Source organism: Aulonocara sp. 'chitande type north' Nkhata Bay, linkage group LG1 (assembly GCF_057382095.1).
Source record: "Aulonocara sp. 'chitande type north' Nkhata Bay isolate Kocher_YH1m ecotype deep benthic linkage group LG1, A_spYH_male_GT1.1, whole genome shotgun sequence".
In the NCBI taxonomy this organism is placed as follows: Eukaryota; Metazoa; Chordata; class Actinopteri; order Cichliformes; family Cichlidae; genus Aulonocara; species Aulonocara sp. 'chitande type north' Nkhata Bay.
The window spans coordinates 31775698-31799372 of record NC_141344.1 but is presented as its reverse complement, the minus strand read 5'-3'; the positions used below and the strand labels follow the sequence as shown (position 1 = coordinate 31799372).

General features: G+C 41.7%; 1 protein-coding gene across 1 annotated transcript; it reads right to left on the bottom strand.

The window, feature by feature from the left end:
* Positions 1 to 5989: 5989 nt before the first annotated feature.
* On the bottom strand, positions 5990 to 17511 carry LOC147339375 (uncharacterized). Its single transcript, XM_086294072.1, has 4 exons — positions 17431 to 17511; positions 12579 to 13303; positions 10277 to 10453; positions 5990 to 7791 (listed from the first exon to the last, which is right to left on the bottom strand). Exons 2-4 carry the CDS (start codon positions 13282 to 13284, stop codon positions 7682 to 7684), a joined length of 993 nt encoding a protein of 330 aa, XP_086150198.1. The 5' UTR covers positions 13285 to 13303; positions 17431 to 17511; the 3' UTR covers positions 5990 to 7681.
* Positions 17512 to 23675: the final 6164 nt, after the last annotated feature.

Here is a 23675-nt window from a genome sequence, read left to right as displayed (position 1 = left end):
GAGGAAGCAATTACTGAAGTTATCGCAGAAAGATCGGTTGGAAAAAAAGACTCTAAATGAATATCAATGGTACTGAAAGTAGCTCTAGATAATGTTACATCTGTGAGATGATTATGAGTATTGAAGTTGTCTCCCGTCTTAAGCCTTCTATGTGTCATCTTGACATTATCGCTTCTCATCTTTTTAAAGAAGTCTTTGAGACCATTGGCCCTTATGTTTTAACTATCAATAAGACCTCCTTCTTAGCTGGAAGTGTTCCACTTGATGTTAAACATGCTATTGTCCATCCACTTCTCAAAAAAAGTAACCTTGACGAACCGGTTCTTTCAAATTTTAGACCATTCCCACATAGCAAGCAGGGCTGGCCCAGATCTGGTATCAAGCCTGCACTGCTGGTTGACTTCTGGCATGATAAGACTTATGTCATCCAGATGTGCGCCAGGTCTGGCAATGACACCACTGTTTATGTCATGGCATGCCATATCTGGCCCGATTGTGGTTTGGTGTACACAGAAAACAGGTCTTCCCTGGCTCCGGGATCAAGCTGGCATTTCTGACTGATCGGAGTCATGGCAGGGTGTCTGTCAACCAGATGTGTACCAGGTCTGGCAATGATGGCACTATTTATCTTCCTATTTTCCTATTTTACTTAGAAGACCCAAATGCCATGTTGCAATACTATACTGCTATGGTAGCCAACGTTTCAAATGCAGGTTTGACAGGTTTGTGAGTGTACACTTTATCCAAAACCTATTGACAGTTTACTCATCTTTGCCAGTGGGTGGCTGTAGCTCAGGCAGTAGAGCAGGTCACCTACTGATCGGAAGTTTAGTAGTTCGATTCCTGGCTCCTCCAGTCTGAAAGTCTGTGTATGAATGTAGTTAGGAAGCACTCGGTATAGAGAAAGTGTGTGATTAGGTGAATGGTGGCCCAGATCAGGTTGGCCAGAGGTAATCCACACATGGGCCAGCAGAGGACCACCAGTGTGTCTTCAACTGGCCTTGTGCTGGCCCATGTGCTGGCCCATGTGTGGGACACCACTGGCAAACCAGATCTGGGCCACCAAAGGGCCGTCATTCTTTGCGGTATGTGGGCCATGTGTAAACACATTGTGTGGGCCTGATCGGGGCCACACCAATTTTGCTATGTGGGTTATTAATTAATTAATTATTGTAAATTTAAATGTTATTAGGAAATGATCAGACAAGAGAGGACTTTCAGGAAACATTGTTGGATGTTCAGTTTCTATTCCATATGTTGAAGATCAAGATCTTCAACATATGTCCACAAAGTCAGTCCACAAAGTCTTGAGTCAGTCCTCTGTACTCCTTGTCGTCCCCATCAGTGATGAGGCCGACTATTGCAGAGTCATCAGAGAACTTCTGCAGGAAGCACTGGGTGGAATTGTGGGAGAAGTCTGCAGTGTAGATGGTGAAGAGGAGCGGAGCCAGAACCGTTCCCTGTGGGGCCCCCGTACTGCAGACGACCCTGTCCGACACACAGCCCTGAGTCCTCACATACTGTGGTCGGTCGGTGAGGTAGTCCACTTCCGCAGGCACAAGCATTCTCCACTGCAACCACTGAACATCCAGGGTATGGACATTGAGGCTGTGGACAGCTACAGGTACCTTGGTGTTCATCTGAACAACAGACTGGACTGGACTCATAACTCAGACGCCCTCTACAGGAAAGGGCAGAGCAGGCTGTACCTGCTGCGGAGACTCAGGTCGTTTGGGGTGGAGGGCCCACTCCTGAAGACCTTCTATGACTCTGTGGTGGCTTCTGCTATCTTTTATGGTGTGGTCTGCTGGGGCGGCAGCATCTCTGCTGGGGACAGGAAGAGACTGAACAGGGTGATCCGAAGGGCCAGCTCTGTTCTAGGATGCCCTCTGGACCCAGTGGAGGTGGTGAGTGACAGGAGAATGGCGGCTAAGCTGTCATCCCTGTTGGACAACGTCTCCCACCCCATGCAGCAGACTGTGACAGCACTGAGCAGCTCCTTCAGTGGGAGACTGCGGCACCCACGGTGTGGGACGGAGAGATTTCGCAGGTCTTTCCTCCCCACTGCTGTCAGACTCCACAACAAAGACTTTAACTGAACAAACACACACATCCACACATGTGCAATAACACTAAGTGCAATAATCTTTTCTGGCATCGTTGTATCTTTACTCAGTTGTATATAGCATTCGTATTCTATTTTTATCTTATTGTATATTTTTATTCTATTTTATTCTACTGTATATAGTATATTATTTTATTCTATTCTGTACAGCTGTGTACTGTATTTATTCTTATTGTATTCTAATTTTTGCGTCATAACTTTTGCACTGTCCACTTCCTGCTGTGACAAAACAAATTTCCCACGTGTGGGACTAATAAAGGTTATCTTATCTTATCTTATCTTTAGCATCTACATGGATGTTAAAATCACCCACAATAATTATTTTATCTGAGCTGAACTCCTGGTCTGATTGGGGAGGGGACCAAAGAAAACTACATATACCGTATTTTCACGACCATAAGGCGCACTTAAAAGTCTTAGATTTTCTTCAAAAAGTACGCGCCCTATAGCGCAGTGCGCCCTGTGTGTTGTAAGGAGGACGTAGTAGAGAACACCATGAGAACGCTAAAGGGTGAAGTGTGGGCGTTGATCGTATATACCGGACAATCGCACATACCTGTCTAAAAGGACAGGTATGTGCATTATGTGGAACATCGTTGTTTTAACAACCCTGAAAATGGCAAAGAGACACGCTTATGAAGCACAGTTTAAACTGAAGGCCATCAGCTATGCGGAGGAACATGGAAATCGAGCAGCGGCGAGAGAATTTAAGATTAACGAATCGATGGTTCGCGAATGGAGGAAGCTAGAAAACAAGCTCCGGCAGGTCAAGAAAACGCAGCTGAGTTTCCGCGGACATAAGGCGAGGTGGCCCGAGTTGGAGGAAAGACTCGAGCGGTGGATCATCGAGCAAAGAACGAGCGGGAGAAGCATTTCGACGGTCACCATTCGGCTAAAAGCAGTTTTACTAGCTGAAGAGATAAACATTGAACATTTCCAAGGAGGTCCGTCTTGGTGCTTTCATTTTATGAAATGGTGCCATTTTTCCATCCGGACCAGGACTACGGTAGCGCAGCAACTTCCAGCGGATTATAAGGAAAAGCTGGCCATCTTCCGCTCCTACTGCAGCAAACACATCGGCGACAAAAACATCCAGCCCAGCCACATCACAAACATGGACGAGGTCCCGCTCACTTTTGACATCCCGGTGAGTCACACTGTGGAGAAGAAGGGGACCAGCACGGTAGCGATACGCACAACGGGGTATGAAAAGTCTTCTTTTACTGTTGTGCTTGGCTGCCATGCTAATGGACAGAAACTGCCGCCTATGGTGATTTTTAAGCGAAAGATTTTGCCTAAAGAGAAGTTTCCAGCAGGAATCATCATTAAGGCAAATGAAAAGGGCTGGATGGATGAGGAAATGATGAAAGAGTGGCTGAGGGAGGTGTATGTAAGGAGACCAGGTGGTTTTTTCCACGCATCACCATCGCTCTTAATCTGTGACTCTATGCGTGCCCATCTCACAGCCGATGTGAAAAAACTAGTGAAACAAATGAACTGTGAGCTTGCTGTCATTCCGGGAGGCCTGACAAAGGAACTCCAACCGCTGGACATCGGTGTGAACCGCCCGTTCAAAGTAAGGCTGCGAGCGGCCTGGGAGCGATGGATGACCGATGGAGACCACAGTTTCACCAAGAGTGGAAGGCAGCGCCGGGCGAGTTACGCCACAATTTGCCAATGGATTGTAGATGCTTGGGCTAACATGTCTGCTGGCACTGTTGTTCGAACTTTCGCAAAAGCCGGCATCATTTCCGAGGAGCCGCACGGCACGGAAAGTGACTCTGACAGTGAAGAAAGTGAACCTGGCATGTTTGATGGAGATTTAGCGCAGCTGTTCAATTCAGACACAGAGGATGAGGACTTCGATGGGTTTGATTGATGATAAAAATGTGAGTACCAAACTTTGTTTTGCTCCTGCTTTATTTTTAAATACGCACACTTGTATGCTTGTGTGTTGTTGATGATGACGATTACCGGTAATAGAAATGTGAGTAAGGTACCGAACTTAGGTTTGCTCCCGCTTTATTTTTAAATACGCATATGGTACTTGTATGCGCCCTATAATCCAGTGCGCCTTATGTGTGTGTTAAATACAGTAATGGCACACATAACTGAGACTGCGCCTTTTAGTACAGTGCGCCTTATGGTCGTGAAAATACGGTAAAACGACACTGTTTTGGCAAAGTTGCACGCCGATTCAATATTTATTTTAGTGACCTCTGATTGAAGTAGCTGGGTGTCATTACTGCCGACATGAATTATAATTTTACTCAGTTTACGTTTACCCTTAGCCAGCAGTTTTAAATTTCCCTCAGTGTCACCTGCTCTGGTCCCTGGAAGACAATTGATGGTTGCTGGTGTCTCTAGCTTCACGTCTCAGAACAGAATCACCAATTCCCAGAGTGTGATCCCCAGCAGGTGTGTCGCTGAGTGGGGAAAAGTGGTTAGACACATGAACAGGTTGGTGGTGTACCAGGGGCTTCTGTTTAGGACTATGCTTCCTCCTCACGGTCACCCAGCCATCCTGTTTTCCCGGCTTCTCAAGACAGTCTAGTGCAGCGGTCTCCAACCTTTTTTGCGCCACGGACCGGTTTATTCCCGACAATATTTTCACGGACCGGCCTTTAATGTGTCACGGATAAATACAACAAAATAAAACTAGTACCGGTACCGAAAAAAAAAAATTTATTCATAACGCACGTGAAAAGACCCAGGAAAACCGAGTAAACGATCAAAACGATAACAAAATAATGCTGAAAACCGATAAAAACCCTGAAAACCATACATTTCACACCTGAGCCTCAACTCTCCCCAAACAACTCACGGACCGGTACCGGTCCGAGGCCCGGGGGTTGGGGACCGCTGGTCTAGTGCACCACTACACTGCCTTCGGCTGCACCGGCAACAGGGGCCTGGCTAGCTAAGGGTTTTTCAAGGATGCAAAGCTGAGTGTCCAATTCAGAAGTGAAATTAATTAAATACTGAAAAGTCCCAGATCAAGACCTCAAGTGGTAGAGTGTATTGTTCACTAATCAGAGGGTAGTTCAATCACCCTACGCCTCCTGTCAACACTGAAGTGCTCTTGGACAAGATGCTGAACTGCAAATTGCTCCTGATAGAAGACAAGCACCTCACATGTCCTTGAATGCGGTCCATTAACCATTTACCACTAGAAATAAATATGATGTCTTTGTGAAATACAGAAGGAGTGAACACATATTTTCACCTTGGAAGTATGTAAATATTTGTATTTGGTCCTGACACATCTGCTCTGATTTTGTCTTTCCAACCCTGTGGTCAATGACTGTGCTAAATAACAATAACAGGACTTTAGCGTAATTCACCACTGGCGATTAACCTGTTGTAGAAGGCTCATCTGATAAGAAGGCACTGATTTGAGTTATTACAACAGGCCTGGTTTGTAGGTTAAACTCATTTCCTGCAAGTTAACTTGGAAAAAAAAAAATTCAGTTTAGCCACTAAAAAAAAATGGCCTCAATTTAGATAGCAATCATTTCATTTCATTTGAATTAATTTGGCTCAGCTGGAAGTAAAATTAACCTGTCTATACCACCCAAAGAAATGTGTACACATTCTTTATCAAGGACTTAGCCTCAGTTAATTGATTTGAGCACCCTGCCAAACAATCACATCCTAAACTGTTGCTATTAATTAAAAGAGACCGAGCAAGTTTTGTGATGAAAGAAGGATGCCCTTGTTGTCCAACATTCTTAATACTGACTCTTATGTCTGTGCGTGCATGGAATGACTTGTTTTATAATGAAAGCAAACACAATTTGTATGTCTTTTACACACATTTGAAGGCAATTATGCAAACTCATGAAACAGAGACAGTTTTGGGAAGGCTGTTTATTTAGTAAAGCATCATCCAGTTACGTATAATTTACAAGCAATCACAACCCATGTAGAATTCTCCAATAATCCAACTGCATTGCCTTGTTTAATACTGCAATGCTAAACTCGCTTCTCTGACTCAGGAAAAATGCTTCATGCACTGATTGATGTGTAAAATTAGAGAGGAAGGAAGCAGACCCAACATGTCTGCTGAACTAACCACAGTATATATGTATATATTTACGTGTGTGTGTGTGTGTGTGTGTGTGTGTGTGTGTGTGTGTGTGTGTGTGTGTGTGTGTGTGTGTGTGTGTGTGTGTGTGTGTGTGTGTGTGTGTGACAGTTGTCTATTCACTATTAGGGCAAAGCTGAGGTACATATCAATCATAGAAAGGAAGCATATTGATTGAGTGTTGGTGTCACTCAGGTAATGATGAGTGAAAGGACTGAGTGAGCTGAAAGATATGTATATATCTGGATTTATTTTCTTTAAAAAAGCATGTGTGTTAACAGAACCAGTGTAGAAATAAGCAATATTGTTAGATTTTCTTGTACAGTTGCATTCAATACATACAGAATGGAGTTAATAGCTACCTATTGTCCAGCCACAGTGGAGCAGTTAAATAAGAGATGCTTTTTTCTGAAGCAAAATTATAGAAGAATAAAAATAATAATAATAATGACGCTAGCCTTTTTTCTAAATTTGCTGTGGTTATGCTGCAGGTAAACAGTATGTACCGATGTGCACACAGTCACTACGAGAAAGTCAAATCTGTGTTTGGACACCTGGAGGTCAGAAGATTTAAACGGTATATTATGTTGATATAGTTGTTGCTTCTGAGTAGTGCGTAGACCAAATACACAGCTCCCTTCCAGAATACCAAAATCTCAGCCTATGAATAACAACGCAGCACCCAGCCTCCCTCCCTCTCAGTCACTAGTGTGTAGAAAACAAACTGAAGTCTTTGGCTTTGACGCTTCAATTCTCTGACTCTGACTGCCAGTTGTGGAATATCTGAAAAGCACAGTTTGAATTTAACTGCTTATTGCCTACCTTATGCTGTAACAGCATGTGATTGGTGATATGGATAATGTTATTGTTCACCACGGCTTCTGAATTTTGTTGCAAAGGCCTCGATAGGCCAGCTGTGTCGTCTGCTATTTAGACGGCAGGACATCAGTGCTATTTTTTTTTCAAACATTTTGCATCAGCTGGAACCTCGTTGTGCTTTGATGTGCTTTTATGCTAATGTTTCTGTTTTGCTGGTCATTAACTGAATTCTGTTGGTGCCATTCACACAAATATGTTTAAAAGTAGGGCAAAAACTTTTGATTTTGACATTGTTCACTGACTGCAAAGCAAATTCTTCATTAGGAAAGACTGTCTTTGATTCCCTTTGGCAACACACATAAATGGCTAACAGCTCATTTTGGCTTTCTCGGTGTACTCAGATGGATTGCCTTCAGTGATTCCTAGTTAAATACAGCAAATCTGATTAACGTAATACATAATCTGACATAAGTATCATCTGTGGCTGACAAGAGACCTACATAATTCACTTTGTAATTCCCATCCACAAATGCCACTCTCAGACCATCTTATTTACAAAAATCCACACATTAGACAGTAAGCTGTCTACTGAATGCCAATAATCATAGCTGGCAAACATTTTTTGAAAGGGAGTTCATGACTTTGTAGTTTCAACGGCGTCCTGGAAGGTTGGACATTTGGATGGTGTCCCCTTGTACTCCTGGGTTGTAGTAGGCACCAAACTTCAAGTCCATAGGCTCACTGCTGTCTAATCTGAGAACTGGAAAGTAGACAATATTAAATATTTATAGCATACACCTTGTCTTTTGCAAAAAGAAAAGTACTCTAATTAACTTGTTGAGGTGGAAGATTAAAGAGTAGACCGCTGTCAGTGGTCCAATCCTATGTCTTTGACTCCTAGGTTTTCTGTTGTAATGCTTTTATTTCCAGCATAAGGTAACCAAGTACACAAAAAGGAGCAGTCTACTGATTTATTAACACACTACCATTACACAGTGGCTTTGACAGCAAAAACATACCCTAAAAGCAAAGAGCAAGAGCTCTCTTCTTGAGGCTCCATTTTGAAATAACCTTAACAAAAATCAATAACACAAAGCTCTTTTCCTGAATGTGCTGCTATTGTCCCTGCTGAATAATTGTTTTCCTCTGCACCTATAGGAAATCACTACACCTAACTCCGATTAATAAATAAGATAGATCGAAGGTAAGTGGACACACCTAAGACATAAATTACACTTAACCTGAAAATAACTGCATCACAGAGATAATGTCGCAAGCCCTTAAGGATCTGCTGTGAAAATATACTCAGTGTAGCAAGAAGGACAGGTAATAAATCCTAAACAATCTTATGTTGGGTTTATATTACTTGTGTTGTTTTCTGGAGTTGCTTTGCTTGTGCAAACGAAGAGTCTAAGAAGAGAAGGAGCGATTGTAAAGGCCAGGGCTAAAGTGACACTTGGGGCTATACCGCTTACTCAACTTGTGTTGTGTAAGCGATTCTAAAAGTCACCAGTTCCATTTTTTTTTAATCTCATGTACCCCCACAGACCTGTCAGACTGACTTGAAAACCCTTTCATCAATAACACATATAATGGTCAACTTTTGTTTTTTGGTGGACGGGTTGTTGCAATTTTGCTTTTGCTGGGGATTAAATGGTCTGACCTTGAGATGAGTTTGCTGGTCTGTCCACTCCTGGGTAGATTGTGGCAATGTGTTAACACATAAATTATCCACGTTTTTGTAGGTAAGACTACTTCGGTATTAAAAATGTCCCCTAGCTTTTGTTCAGTTATAGTTAGCTCTTTTAACCATTAGCTTGCTATTTTAAATCTGCTGTGTCATAAAACAGACGCTTGTTGTTATTAAAAACATTCCGATATTTGATACCTGTATGAGGCAATGTCACTGACATCAATGACAACACTGAGATCAGTTGAGCACTTGATGTTTCTATCACTGAAATAAATCCCGGGGAAGAAAAACACTGTGTTTGCAAGTTCAAAAACGCTTCTTCAGCCTGAGACTCTCTGGCTCACATGTACAACTGATGACAGTTTACCACACACAGATACAAACACTACATGCAGAAAACAACTCTTGCCCCTCGCTTCCAGCGAGGGGTAGCAGTACTAGCAAGGTTATTGGATGATAACAGCCATAGAGGAACAACCACACAGACCCACAGTGTCTGGCTACCTCTTGCCTCTCGCGAGCTCTTTTAATCATTCATTTCTGCACATGAAGCTTGTGGGCTTGTTTGCATTAAGCGCATAATTTACATACATGGGCTGCAAGTAGGCAGTCATATCACGTCACTTTACTGGTGAACTGCCAAGCAGTTTATCAAGTGCTCTACACTCTTCGAGTTATACTGCGCAATACTGAGCGACTGCATTACCAAAGAGGTTTTCTTCCTTTCCATTTTGTAACTCTGCCTTTGTTACCAGAGGAGTTTCTTTTAACAATGTTGGGTGTTGTCAAGAGTATATGTTTTTCAGTTGCCACCCTGTTTCTCTTACATTGTCGTGGGTGTATGGCTTAAGATGGAATGTGACTCATCTGGAAAGTGCAGGTACATTTTCAAGCCGGCCTTCACTAGATGCACTTTGCCAGCTAATCGCCCGTGTAGTCATGAGTCCCACGTGCATATCTGTGTGCACTTTAATGAATTTAACTGGAGATGAAGGAAGGTTATGTACGAGGGCGTGTAGGGGAACTGTGACAACAAAGTGCTGTTTCCCTCTAAGTTCATGGCAGGAAAGCAACAGATTAGAAACTATCATAGTACATGATCCTATTTTGCATGGTGAGGTTACCTTATTATGGGAGGGTTGCCTTATTAAAACAGGATTAGTTATGCACTTGTGTGTGTGTGTGTGTGTGTGTGTGTGTGTGTGTGTGTGTGAGTGAAAGGGAGAGAGAGTAAGAGAGAGCAGCACCTCTCTCTTTTGTCACTATGTTAAACAGCCAACTTTTTTTTCTTTTTGTAAAGGGGACTGCGGCACTATCCAGCAGCCAGTTACCTTAAATACGAGGGGATAAGTGAGTTATAGTGGCTCATTATGAAGCACTGACAAAGGCATATTTAGCACAGTTTTATCTCAGCACTACATTTCTCGGCATAATTTAATAGTCTGCTGCCAGACGTTTTATTAAATATGAGAGTCTTTCGATAGCTATCAAGTCGGCAACCCTGATTAAAGCGAATGATCTGTTACTTTATAGCGCGAAGGAACACACATACCTGGCTCGGAAGGATACTCCTCAACCAGCTTCCTGTGAGAGAAGGCCTTCTGTTGTTTCTTCTTCAGGATTACGAAGGCCACCAGTCCCACAAATGTCACAGCCACGGCTGTTCCCAGCACTGCTCCCCAGGCGTTGTGTCGTTTACTGATCTGGGGATCTGTTGCGAAACCTTCGTCTGAGGAGTGAAGGGTTGTGGGGGTGGGAGAGAGTCACAGATAATTTGTCAACAAGAAATTATTTACATCGTTTGGCATCTTTGAGGGATAATTGTCGACTAATTATGGCTAAAATGTGTTTTTCAAATTGCGTTCAGAGCCGTAACGCATTGCATGGTGATACATCACAATTATTCAGAATTGTATAATTTATGCTGTGATAATTAATGCAATTAACATGCCAAATTCATGATCATTTCTGGAATACATTTGAATATTTTAAGGCAGCAGGTTGTGATCGTAATCTAAATGTGGTGAAATTTGGCTGAATACTTCATGAATAGCATTCAAGTTGTCATTAAATTATATATAACAACTGTTTAAATGGAAACTGTGAAACAATAACTAGCCTATTGACTTTTTGTTGTTGTTGTTTTTTCAAAAAAAATTGGGTTTTATTTGTATATGACATAAATGTTTGCTGCTCTTCTATTTTAATGTATGTGTCCAAGGCAACAGCAGTGGAAAATAATTGTTTTTGAAAGTGATAGAGTCGTCTTCAACATCCTTTGACAGAGAAATACTCGAGTGGTATTTTGTCAGGGCTCACACATAAATAATTCAGTGACTTTGTTAATCTAGAAACGGCTCAATTGACAGACTTGCTAGGATCAATTTACCCGTAATCCAAGGCAGGCTGAACCACAAGACTTGTTTCATTAAGTGTTTTTCTATTCTTGTCATCTTTAGCAGCAAGTTTTTTTGTTTTTTTTTTACTTTAAAGTAAACATAATGAAACGTAGGTGGAAATAAAGATTTTAGCAATTGTTGCTCCTGCTGGGAAATTATTTTTAAGTTAGCTCGCAACCTTTTAAGGTTGGCAAACAAATTGAACTGCAAGTTATCAGTTTTTTCTTAAATTTTCATCTCATGATGACAAAAATGTACAAACACAGGCAAATAAAGTTAGTCTAAAATTGTGTAGAGAGTTGTTCACAGTTTTACTGAATGGACGGTATCGTAGATCAACGACTACGAACTGGACTGCTCTGAAATTTGGCACAGATACACGTCGTGTTCTCTTTAGGATGAATCTGGAAACCTTGAAAAAGCTCAGTATTTTTCTAGGATATCCTTAAAAGCTACCCATGTCATCCACCCCATTATTAGGTAATTCCCACAGGCATTTCCCACACAGAGTTACTAACAGGTCTGTATGGATTGTAGCTGAGTAAGTGAGGTGATTAGCTAAATGTCAGTTAGTGTCAGAGAAAGCTAAGGTGCCTTGTGGGATCTTACATATAGACTGTTTATCTGTACTCTGTGCTTTTCTACAGTTTCTGTGCACATGCTGTTCCTGTCATGATAACTATGGAGCTTTTTTTTTATCATTTTGTGCTGCCCACAATTTCACATCTGTTTTCCTGCTGCCTATTGCCATCATCTGTTAGTGTTATGTCCTACTGTCCCATCTGTCCACGAGCTGTGTCATTTTAATCCCCACTGCACCAGCTCTGCAAAGGTTTTGTTTTTTGTACTGTGGTCTTCTATTAGCTTAAGCACTGATTAAGAAATATAAATTTCCTTTCCAGTCTTATCTTCCTGATCTGGTGGTCAACACCAAAGTCCAGTCTCACGCCCTTGCACAAGTATCTCTGACCTCAGTCCCTCGCTTTCTCTTTCAAGTTTTTTCCCCCCTAAAACAGGGTTTCATTGTTCGGCTGAGAAGGTGGTTGTAATAGACTCCTTTGCTCATAGCAGCCACCTCGATAGGACTTGAAACCCAATCCAACCTTTGCTTTTAAAAAAAAGGTGTATTTGTCCTCTTCCAGTGGGAAAATAGATGCTGGCAAATATGGCCCAGGAAAGGGATGTAAAAAAGCAATTTGTTAAACATATGACATGATAATATTTTCCTCATGAGCACCGAGCATATATAGAGGTCATCGCTAAGTAGTTTTAAATCCTCCTTTGCCGCCTCATGGATCTTATTCTGATGCCTCAACCCGCATTAATTAAGTCAAGTCAAAATCTTCTAAAACTTTCACACAGACAGCATATTCTCCGACTGTCCATCTGCCTTTTGCCTTCAGGATCAGACACACAAATGTGGACCAGATTCTGTTACGCAGACTGCACCAGTACCTGTATCGGAGCTGCCCGCTAAGCCCGCGCTTTTGTCAGTCTTGTTGACCTTCTCAGGCGTGTTTGGAGCAGCAGCAGTTGTAGTCTCCGGGACATCGGGAAGAAACACCGTTGTAGGTGAAGATGTGGTGGTTGTCGCGTTCATCCCTGGCACCGCTTTTGTGGTCAGAGTTGTTGTGCTGGTTGTTGTGTGCTCTTCTGTAGTGTTGGTCTCTGGAACTGAGGTTTGTGACTCTAAATCTGTGCGATTAGAGTAATCTGGGAAGCTGGTGGAGTTTCGCAGGGTCAGCGTTTTATTAAATTCCCCTTCAGTTTCCGTCATGTTGATCTGGCTTGTGTTTGTGGGATCTGTGGTTGTGGTCGGCGGCAGCTCGGTTAGCTCGATCGTACCGTTTTGAACTTCAGGACTCAGGGTCGTGGTGGTAACATTCTGATCCTCCCATTTCTCATTTCCACTGTTTTCCTCTTCTCCTGAATATGGTACCATTGAGCCAGATGCTGTCCCACTGTAGTCATTATTTGACTCTGTAACATCAGCTCCCTCATCGTTTCCTTTAGTAACCGTAGCATTCTCACTTCCTTGTGGAATTTTGCCTCGTGCACGCAACCAACTCTTATCAATCGTTCTCCCTGGAGAGTCTGTTGTATATTGGAGTGATGCCAGGTGGAATGCTTGGACAAGCAGGAGAAGGAGCAGAAGTCTCATTTTCCCTTTTGTTGTTACTCTGAAACACATGAAAAAACATACGCATTATTTGACTTCTTTAAATACAAATTGTTAATTTAAAAACATAAATGATAAAATAATAATAATAATCGTCTGTAACGATCGTAGCATATGTATGTATATATGTCTGTACAAGAAAGCTAATCAGAGATTATTCTTAACAGGATGTTAAGGGCCTTTGGAGTTAGCCACAACTAACTATGTCAGCTTAATTGAAAGTATCCTTAGTAACTACTCAGTAACTCAAATACCATATGATATGACAACCTGCCCGTGGCAATAAGGAGGAGGCTGAACAGAATTTGTTAGTGTCTGGAAAAAGTATTAGTCAATAAGAAATGTCATTGGATGAGCTGTATTGACAGGCTGTCTTAAGGAAAGCCCAGTCTGCTGTTGTTGTCCAAAAACAATGAAGACAACTTCAATATTTCTACATTTGGTTGAGAGTATACCTTAATACTGACACTAACTTCAGCTCACTCCATCATGTGATGTCACTGCCAAGCTCAGTGGTTTGTTTGTTTGTTTGTTTGGTTGGTTGGTTGTTTGTTTGGTTGGTTGGTTGTTTGTTTGGTTGGTTGTTTGTTTGGTTGGTTGTTTGGTTGTTTGTTTGGTTGTTTGTTTGGTTGTTTGGTTGTTTGGTTGTTTTTTGAGGGCTGCATAACTTCTTTTAGAAGACTCATTTTGTTCATCTATTTTTGGAATTTTTATTTTCATTTTGTCGCAGATTTATTCATCGAGGTCACCTTCGTGCGAGTTGCTTCTTTAAGGTCATCTTCCTCACTTCTTTGAAAGCTGCTGATTGCACCACGTGCCCGTGACCACCTCCAGCAGATAAATATCCATCGTCAAGAAACATTGAAACCCGACTTTTAAAGTTAAAGTTACTTTGCAATCTGCTTTTTACACGATCAAAACTCAGCTGCAACATTTATCCATTTTGCATTGTAAAATTTCCCAAAAGGGCATCAAAGCTAACGATAGCCGAGCAAACCTGCCCCTCTAAAAAGAGTGTGGATGTGATATTAACATTAATATACCATGGGCTATTTTTATAATTAGAAAAAGATGCATGACATTTACATTGCATTGTTCCTAACCTGTGATAATTTTAATTAATATTGTGGATTATAACAATTACAAGTCCTCGTTTTCCCAGTTCTACACTTGTACTTTACCAGAGTTTTGTTAAATTGCACATTGACAGACATGTTCCCGACGGGCTGTTTATTTTTGTTGCTTTAATGTGTTTTTTTTTTTTTTCTTCAAAACATAGGGAGATTGGAGGTTGGGCACAAAATGAATTTTTGATTCAAATAAAAGCTAAAGGATGAAAAACAGCTTTTCTGTTATTTCCTTCCCCCCCTGTTTTCTTTGAGCGTCTGAAAAGTCTGTTTACCACCTGCTGAGTATAAGCACCATCAGGAAGGACCCACAGGTGCTAAATGTGTGTTCATCACAGCCTTCAAAGTCCGCCTGGCCACACTGGAAGACTCAAAAACAACAAAACATCTCCAGCCTGATTTTTTTTCTTCCCCGCATTTTCCAAAATGCAACCAAAACACCTGCTTGAGGGGTGAAGGTCAGCTTCACTGACATGAGTCATAATAAAAATCCTTGAATTCCACGCCACCACCTGACTTTCAGAGAGCTGCTCAACGGACACATTCGGGAGCTTGTTGGCAAATTTCTAAGCAGTCATCCCCTACGATGTCTGCATAGCCCCGACACAATCTCTGGTGAGATCTGTGGCTTTTTGACAGTGTGAATTGTGCGAGTGCCCTGTGAGCTATGTGTTCTCCCCTCGGCTTCACTCCAGTACACAAATGACTGCAAATCCCTACAGGGCACTCTTGCTGTGAGTCACTTTGTTGATCAGTTGCTTTGTTCTAAATTCATGCTTGTTATAATCAGCACGAGAGGCTCAGTGTACAGTGTGTAACATTGGCGCCTGGAGCAACAGAGGCTTCACTTGCAAATCTGGGAATTTCACATTTCCGGTTTTACCTGTTTTGACATGTTCAACAAAGGTGCTAAAAACATCAAGGAAGTACTTTGTTTTTAGCTCATCGGGATTGATAATCTGGCAAAAAGGAAAACCCAAGCGTGTATATTCGTTATGTTTTGAATACAGTTTGTATTTCCTTGAAACTGCTGATGTTAGCTTTAAAATAGCACTGCTCAGTTGTTTTGACTGACAACTCACAATCAGCCAGGGATTGTTCAATCGCTGGTTAGCTTTTCGACAAGCTTGTTATCATCCGACGACTTTGTTTTCGTGCTGGTCTTTTTTTGTTTTCCGAGAAACAAATGGGCGGGACGTGTGTGTTTTGCTTTTTCAGCCTGCCGCAGGATCAATCGGGCTCGTTCGTGTTCGCCGATCGTGCAACACACACAAAAAAATGTTTCAGTCCAGCAGCAGAATGGCGGGAACAAGTTAGAGCTCATAACACTGCAGCGGTGGAAAATAACAAAGTGGCGCTTTTAAGTGACACACTAATGCACCTCCTGCCTCTCCCGTCGCTTGATGGATTTTGGAATACTGTGTGAACTTTTCATCCTTCCTCTTTCTCCCCACATTTCCCGTCTCGCGTCTTCACAGTACACCATCAATTTTAAGACAACAGCTCTCAACTGAGCACTCTGTGAAGGATAAAAGTCTAATTACGCTGCAGGCATCTTGAGAAGCTCGTGTAAAGGAAACCAGTTAATGTGGGACCAGTTTTACAAGCAGCTCAGCAGCGTCACTGTTGTGTTTTGTTGTTTGATTGTTCAATGTTCAAATGAGCACACAATCAGCATGGAAGTAGTTTCTCTATAATGCAAAGACCAGAGTATTATTGGTAATTGTCAACTCGCTTTAAAAACACATAGAAAAACATTGTGCAGCTGACCTGTTCAGACACAGACTCTACCACCATCTTTGGATGGCACATGTGGGCCGTGCAATTTCAAACCAGCTATGCCCACTTTGATCCTGTGACACAGTGCATAGCTATGAACAACAACTACTCTGAACCATTAAGAAAAAAAGAAATTACAGCAGCGAGCTGCGCCCAGAGAATATTTTGACCCGCCAACTAGTCTTCGCGCAGCAGCAAGTTCACGGCAACGGGGAGAGAATTTTGCTTCTGACCCTTCGCACTCAGAGAAGCCATCTGTTGAAAAGAGCTCCCACTATGCCAGTCTGTCAGAGCGCAAGCTATCATCTCAACAGCTCAGTCAGCCGTGCCTTCATCAACATCACACAGACACACTCACGCAGGCTGAAAGGGACACTAATGTGATTCCTGTAAACACCTGGCGACAGCGTATCCTTCTTAATTATCTGACATTTTAGCTGTCTGAAGTTATTATCACCCCTCAATATACTGTAATTTATTTTACATTCATGTGGAACGCAACCTCTGCGTACAGCAGAAGTTTCAAGCTGTGTTTCTACTCCTGGTTAAGAGCAGTTGAACTCTTAACCAACTCTCAGCCCTACCCAACAGTGTATGAAGAAAAGAAAATTCTCTTTGTTGACTCTGCTTATCAATGCATTTGTGTGGTTAGGCCATATTTTGATTGATTTTTTTTATCTTAAAGTGTGCGTACTCTGGATTAAAAGATCTCAATAGTTCATCCATCCCAGTTTTTAAATGTACAAAACATCGCTCTAAGGCTCTTAACTGTAAAAACTGGCAACCACTTATTCCCCTGCCTAGGTTATATAAAGTCTTAAAGTATGTATGTCACTCGTTGTGACGTTGTGGCACCTAGCAACCAACTTGTTTTCTTACTTTCATGTTGAAAACAAAAGCTCTTCAGTTTTTGAATCTTCTATTTTTACACTTTCAAAATAAGAAGCAGTGACAAAACCTGCGGGGTACGGCCAATTGTTAAGTGTAACTGTAAATGTTACAGCTACCAAATCAAATATCATCAAACACAATGCCACTGTGAAAACAAAAAGTGGAATGAAGATAGGGGGTTTGTGAATATTCATAAAAAAATAACAGTAAATATGGTCCTGAAAAGCATATTCCCGACAGCTTTTAGCCTCACACGTTTGCTGTGAATTGGAAAGACAAAAATATAAATAAATAAATAAATAAATAAAACCCTCCCTCAGTAAATCCTTACCTTATTCTTAGGCTATATCAGATGAGAACAGGTGCACAGGCAACAAAATCTCTTCACTCAGCTGCCAACATGTGAGAGTGAATCAGCAGTCGGCTTGGAGAGAGAAGGAAGAGAAGGAGGGAGGGAGGAGGGCCCGACAGAGTGGCATTCAGGGAAGAACCTGTTCAACCTGCTTCTTCACCTGCCAGCAGCAGAAACACGCCCTGAACCGCATCCAGTTGCATGCCGTGAAAAGGCCACGAAGGACGGGGATGAAAATGAATTGGTGTACGAGTAAAGAGGGTTGGGGGAATGTCAATTTGCTACCACCTCATTATTTCATGTTGCCATCTAAATAAGTTGATTATATTAATTTTTGGTTGCCAGGTTTCCAGGTTGCCAGGTTAGATCTGTGAATTCCCCCCCAGTGGGCGGAGCATTTTGCCAAAGGTCCTCGGAGCCTTTTTTTTTTCCTCCTGCTGCGGTCGTCATGGTAACAGAAAAGAGGCTGGTAAGCTCGGGTTTCATCCATGCTTTTGTCTCTGGTCTATATCAGGCTACCAGGTGACGTGTGACTTTGTGAACTCGCAGGTACCGTGCGTCAAATGAGCCAGGATTGCTTTTTTGTCTCGTTCCTCGATTAAGTGAGTCATGCAGAGGCTGAATTCATTTAGTGCGAACGAGCGAGGCTGGTGAAGTGGCACTCAAAGCTGGCGTGTTTTGGTGAGTTAAGAAGAGGGAGTGGCTGTGCTTGCTTTGCTAATGAAATTGAAAACTACAGGTTTCCATCAAATAGTCTGAAAGCCCATCCAGTTCTCCAAAAGAGTACGCCCAATCAGCATGAGCATTATACAGAATACCTGGCAGCCATTAATAGTCCAAAATCAAGTGCTTTAAGGTGGTTATTTTTACAGCTTCAGCCACTGCAGACTCGCCTCAGTCAAGCAGCTACACAACACAACTAACCTTCAACAGGTCATGTCAAAAATCTCTTTGAAATATGAATAAAACGAGATGAAAAAAGCAGCAGAGCTGTCTGTTCAGGTCTCGGTTATTACTTCCTGCCTGTTTTACATGTTATAAGCTGGTAATCAAACACATTAACTTTCGTAAAAAGTACTCATGTGTTTTGCTATCATAACCACGTGGGTTTATTTATCATCTTGCACTGAAGATGCCATTGTTTAGCTGCTGATATACTGCCATAGATGAGGTTTAACAGTGGCCCACTGTTCCGAGCACACAGAGTTCCTCACAGACAGCTTGTCGCTGCCACCTCATGTGGCCTGCCAGTGTTTGAAGCTAATGGGATCATGTAGCCTCATCAGGGATGTGAATAATAGAAATGCCTAAATCTTGAACGGAGGATAAACAGCCTTCAAACTTGAGTGCAAAACAAAAGTGTGCAAAAGTCATGAAAGGTTAAAGGAAAAGCAAGTTAGGGTGCTATGAAACCTGGAGAATGCATTATGAAGAAGGGTGCATTTGTGACTACTGACGTTTAATGCCAAGTTTCACCCACTGCCCAAAAGATCTGTAGCTTTATGGATAGATAAAAGCACTGTAGCAAAGTCTCTGTTTCTTTGATCTTAGGCAGTAGAATTTAGACAATAAGAACAGCAAACAGTCATACCAGTTTTCAGAATTACAATAAGGGAGGAATGCAAATAATCATACATGCAATTCTTCCTGTGAAAGCTCATAACTGCTTGGAGAGAAATGCCCTCAGTATCTAGCTCTCAGACATTTGCATCGCAAATAGATAAGCCTGTATGTGCAGGATTGGGCCATTTGACTCACGTGACTGTGCTATCGCATAGACAAACCTTGGCACAGAGAGGCAACACATAGAAAACAAAAATAATATCTAATGTGTTTTAACATCGAGTTAAAAACACAATCTGAAGAAAAAAAGAGGCATTGGCATTAACTAGATTCAAATGTAGCATAGATTCACACATTTTTTCACTCATTTCTGTGATATGTGACATACAGTCAGCCGACACTTTGTCAGTACCGGGTTGGACCCTCCTGTGCCCTCAGACCTGCCTTAATTCTTCATGGCACAGGTTCAACAGGGTGCTGGAAACATTCCTCTGAGATTTCGCTCCATGTTGGCATGATAGCATCACACAGTTGCTCCAGATTTGTCAACTGCACATCCATGATGGAAATATCCTGTTCCATCGCATCCCAAAGATGCTCTATTGGATTGAGATCAGGTGACTGTACACTGAATACACTGAACTCACTGGCACATTCAAGAAACCATGACTCGAGCTTTGTGACATGGCATGTAGCCTGCTAGAAGCAGCCATCAGAAGAAGGGTACACTGTGGGATGATAAAGGGATGGACAGAGTCCACAGCAATACTCGGGTAGGCTGTAGCATTTAAATGATGCTCAAGTGAGCCAAAGTGGGCCTCCACACCATTATGGCACATCCACAAGCCTGAAGCACTGATAGAGGGCTTAGATTTGACCCTACCATTTTAATATTCCAGCAAAAATTCGGCAGACCAAACAGCATTCATCCAATCTGCTACAGCAGTGATGTTCTGGTGCTGTAACCCATCTGTGCATTTTTCTCCTATTTTGAATATTAACAAGTGGTCATTTGGGTTACTGTTGCTTTACTATTTGCCCAAAGCAATCTGACCATTCTCCATTGACCTCTTAATTAAACCACGAAGGCATTTTCTGTAACCCTAGAAAGTCCTGGTAGATCATCAGTTTTAGAAATAGAAATGTGCATTTGGCATAAAAAAAAGTACCAATGCCACATTCAACGTCACTTAAATCACCTTTCTTCCCTATTTTGATGCTCAGTTTGAACATCAGCAGGTTGTTTTGACCATGTCTGCATGTACCTAATGAAGTGGTGAGTCTGTATCTGATGGATAATATAATTTGGAGTCACTTGCAAGTTTCAAAAATAGCATGTTAAAGTTCAAGCTGATTCTTGAAATTGAGTCTCAACTGGATGAAGAAGTAACTGTATTACTCTGGCTCGCACATGGACAAACACTAACACAATCCTGCTCGGTGTGATAATAGCAGAAGCATAAAAAACTACTCCCAGGGCTGTGCAGGAGAGCTGATCTAATTAGCATTGCTTTGTAAATATTGCTTCATGTCTGTTGGTGCTCCACACTGTCTATCAAATTATAATTGATCAGATATGTGCAAAAAACGGAGGGAAGGGCGATCGCAAGCAGCAGATGTCAGTGTGACACATTCTTTCCTCAGGTGTCAAGGGAAGTTCTTCGCTTTGGCATAAAAAAAATACTATCAAATGTTGTGACACCACATAAAATAGTCTTAAATGTTGAATCAATGTGATTTAGCTTGTTATTTGTTCTTTTTATTAAAATCTGATAAACTTCAACACTGCATCACAACACTCACCTCAAGGCTCTTTATATTATAAAGTAAAGAATCTACAATAATACAGAGAAAACCCCAACAATCCTTTTAGTAAGTACTTGGCGACAGCGGGAAGGAAAAACTCCCATTTAACAGGAAGAAGCCTCCAGTAGCACCAGGCTCAGGGATGGGGCAGCCATCTCCCATGACTGGTTGGGAGTGAGTAGACAGATGTCAAAGAGAGGTAGAGATGAATAATAACTAAAGATTAAATGAAGAGTGGTGTACAAGCACATATAAATACATTTATACATTGGACTGTACCATGTCTCTTATCCCAAAGGATGGAGTGCCTGCCTGGATAAGTGAAACAGAGTATAGGGGCTCCTATTTCTGGATGATTCAGCCAGCTCTTATCTCGCTGTAGATACATCGAGTTATATAAATTAAGCTAGAATTCTTCTTCATTAAAAGTCTTGTCAAATACCTCCATAGCAGAATGAGTAATGAGGGCGGCGAAAGGATTTTCAACTTTAATTCGAATAAATCTGGCACTTTCATGTATTCATTCATATGTATGGCTCATTCATGTACCAGATTCTCCTAACATAGACCACTGAATATATTCATTCAACCAGGCTTCAGTGCAGGCCCCACATGTTTCTGCATACGTTCCGGTCCGTATTGAATAGGGAAATGTGTTGCCATTTGTCATCGTAATATATGCTGCAGAGCACACATCGTTTGATGGCAAAAAAATCAAAGACTGAATGTAAATTTACAGTTATGTACAGCACACTGACAGCCCAAGTACCCAGAAATTCATAAATGTGGAAATTTAGATGATGCTCCCTGAAATATATCTCCCAGACTCAAGATAGACAAAAGCGCTGCAGACATAAAAACAGTGAAATCGCCCAACAACAGCAACATGCTCACTTTGAGAATCCAGAGATATAATTTCCCAGTGTCGGATTAATAATTTAGTTACATAAAGATGTGCTCGCAGCGGTATCGTGTGAATTATCTATCAGCAGTATTAGGACGTAGGAAAATAAGCCTTAATATGTGAACACGGACGAGCTTGTTCAGAGATCTGAGGCTGCTTTTGCTGTACTGGAGAGACTCATTCAGGGAAATGGCTGCAAGAGGGGTATAACAGCCAAACTACCATAATGGGTCTGCACTTATCTGAGTCTTTGAAGCATCCTTCGAGCTATTATTGCATTTGAGGTTAATTCGCTCTGATTAGGCAGGCAGAAAAACAGATCAAACCCTGGATGTTTGTCAGTGTCTAGTTTCAGATTAGCTTTGCTGAAAAGATGTGTTCATTTTTTTCACTTTTACGATTCATTGCTGTTTATTTTCACACGTGTGCTTCTGAGTTAAAGTTTCACGCGTGTAGTTTAAACGATAGTCTTGTTTCCAGTAAGTTCTCCGAAATGGCGCTCTCAGATCCGCCTGTTAAGCATTAGATTTGATGAGTGTTTTTCCTGTGTGCTAAAGATTCTGTGGCTCAGTCTGAACAAAAACACTTTGCAACTCTTTGGAGAGGCATAATGAAAAAGCCAAACTGTGCACGCTCTCACTTATTTCCTCAGTTGATTATAAAAAGCGCATAATTTCCACCAAGTCGAATTCTGCGCGGCTTCCTCATGAGGATTTTATGGTTTTCGACTCTGTCTTCATGAAAATGAAATTTTTACAGTAAATTGCCTTCTATGTGAGCTAAACAAAGGACATGTAATCACAATATATGTTTGTGGTGTTGCAGTAACTGCTGCCTGGCACCTTCCTGCTACATCGATGAGTCCTCACATTGCTTCTGGTTTTGGTTAGCCTTTAAAACAAATGCCGGAAAGCTGTTTTTTCCAGACGGATCCGGAGTCTATGCCCAACTATTATATTGCAGTGAACTCACAAAAGGCATTAATGATACCCTCTTAAAACCCACAACCAGCAAGTGATTTGTGTTGTGCGAGTGTGAGTGCAGGGCTGCATTTGTGCAGCACTGGGGATACCTCGCTGTCAGACTTGAATTATCTCCTTCAGGTTTGTGTCTGGCAGAAAACAGTAAGACCCAGAAGGCAAGGAGGGAAAGCTGAATGGCTCTGCCTTGACATCTTTTAGGTTTACACCTAGATATACACCATGCACAGTCTAACGTTTCCTATTTTTATACCACCTCAGGAATAGCTGTATTCCACTATATTGTGAATTCAACACATGTGAGCCTCGTGGCCTTCATTAGGGAGTCGGGCCCAAAATACACTGGCTGAATAATGAACAGCCAATAAAGGCTTTATGGGCCTATTTTGGAGTTTTCTGGATCTCTTTTCTTCCTCGCAACTATCTTTAACAACAGAAAAGCAGCTCACAAGCTTTCTGTGATTGTCAGGATGTCAATAAAAAGTGCATTTTAATAGTGCCAGTGAAATGCGGTGAGGAGGCAGAAGAGTACAGCATGTGCTGTAATCCTTCATGCAAAAATCTGGTAATATAAAACAAGGTCACTGCGACATACAGACATTCTCGACTCCTCAAATATAATTTCCTTAATGTGTGCAAAATGTCTCCTAAGATAAATTACCATGTTGGATAATATAATTTTTTCTTCAAATTGCAGAGCTGGCTGCGTGTTCTTCTCCCTTGTTTTCTGTTGAAGTGCTGTGTTTGTGGGCAAGTGCACACCTCAGGTGGCACAAGAATAATCTGGTTTATTAATGGACGTTGAGAGACTCAGTTACAGGGTGTCGAAGGTACATGTAAACAGCCAAGCTGGAATGCAGCCAATTGCAAGGTTATTCTCTGCGTGGAGCCAAAGGACAGCTTTGTATAAGCATCAATTATTCAAGCTAAAAAATACAAATGAAACGATTGCTTAAACACCTCAGCCCAAT

Bases quoted from the DNA above. Each gene is read 5' to 3' on its own strand.
- LOC147339375 (XM_086294072.1), bottom strand. From the start codon at position 13,284: ATGAGACTTCTGCTCCTTCTCCTGCTTGTCCAAGCATTCCACCTGGCA. The intron at 10,454-12,578 runs GTACTGGTGCAG...TTCACTCCTCAG, and splicing joins AGCGGGCAGCTCCGATACAG to ACGAAGGTTTCGCAACAGAT. The intron at 7,792-10,276 runs GTATGTGTGTTC...TCTACTTTCCAG, and splicing joins GGAGTATCCTTCCGAGCCAG to TTCTCAGATTAGACAGCAGT.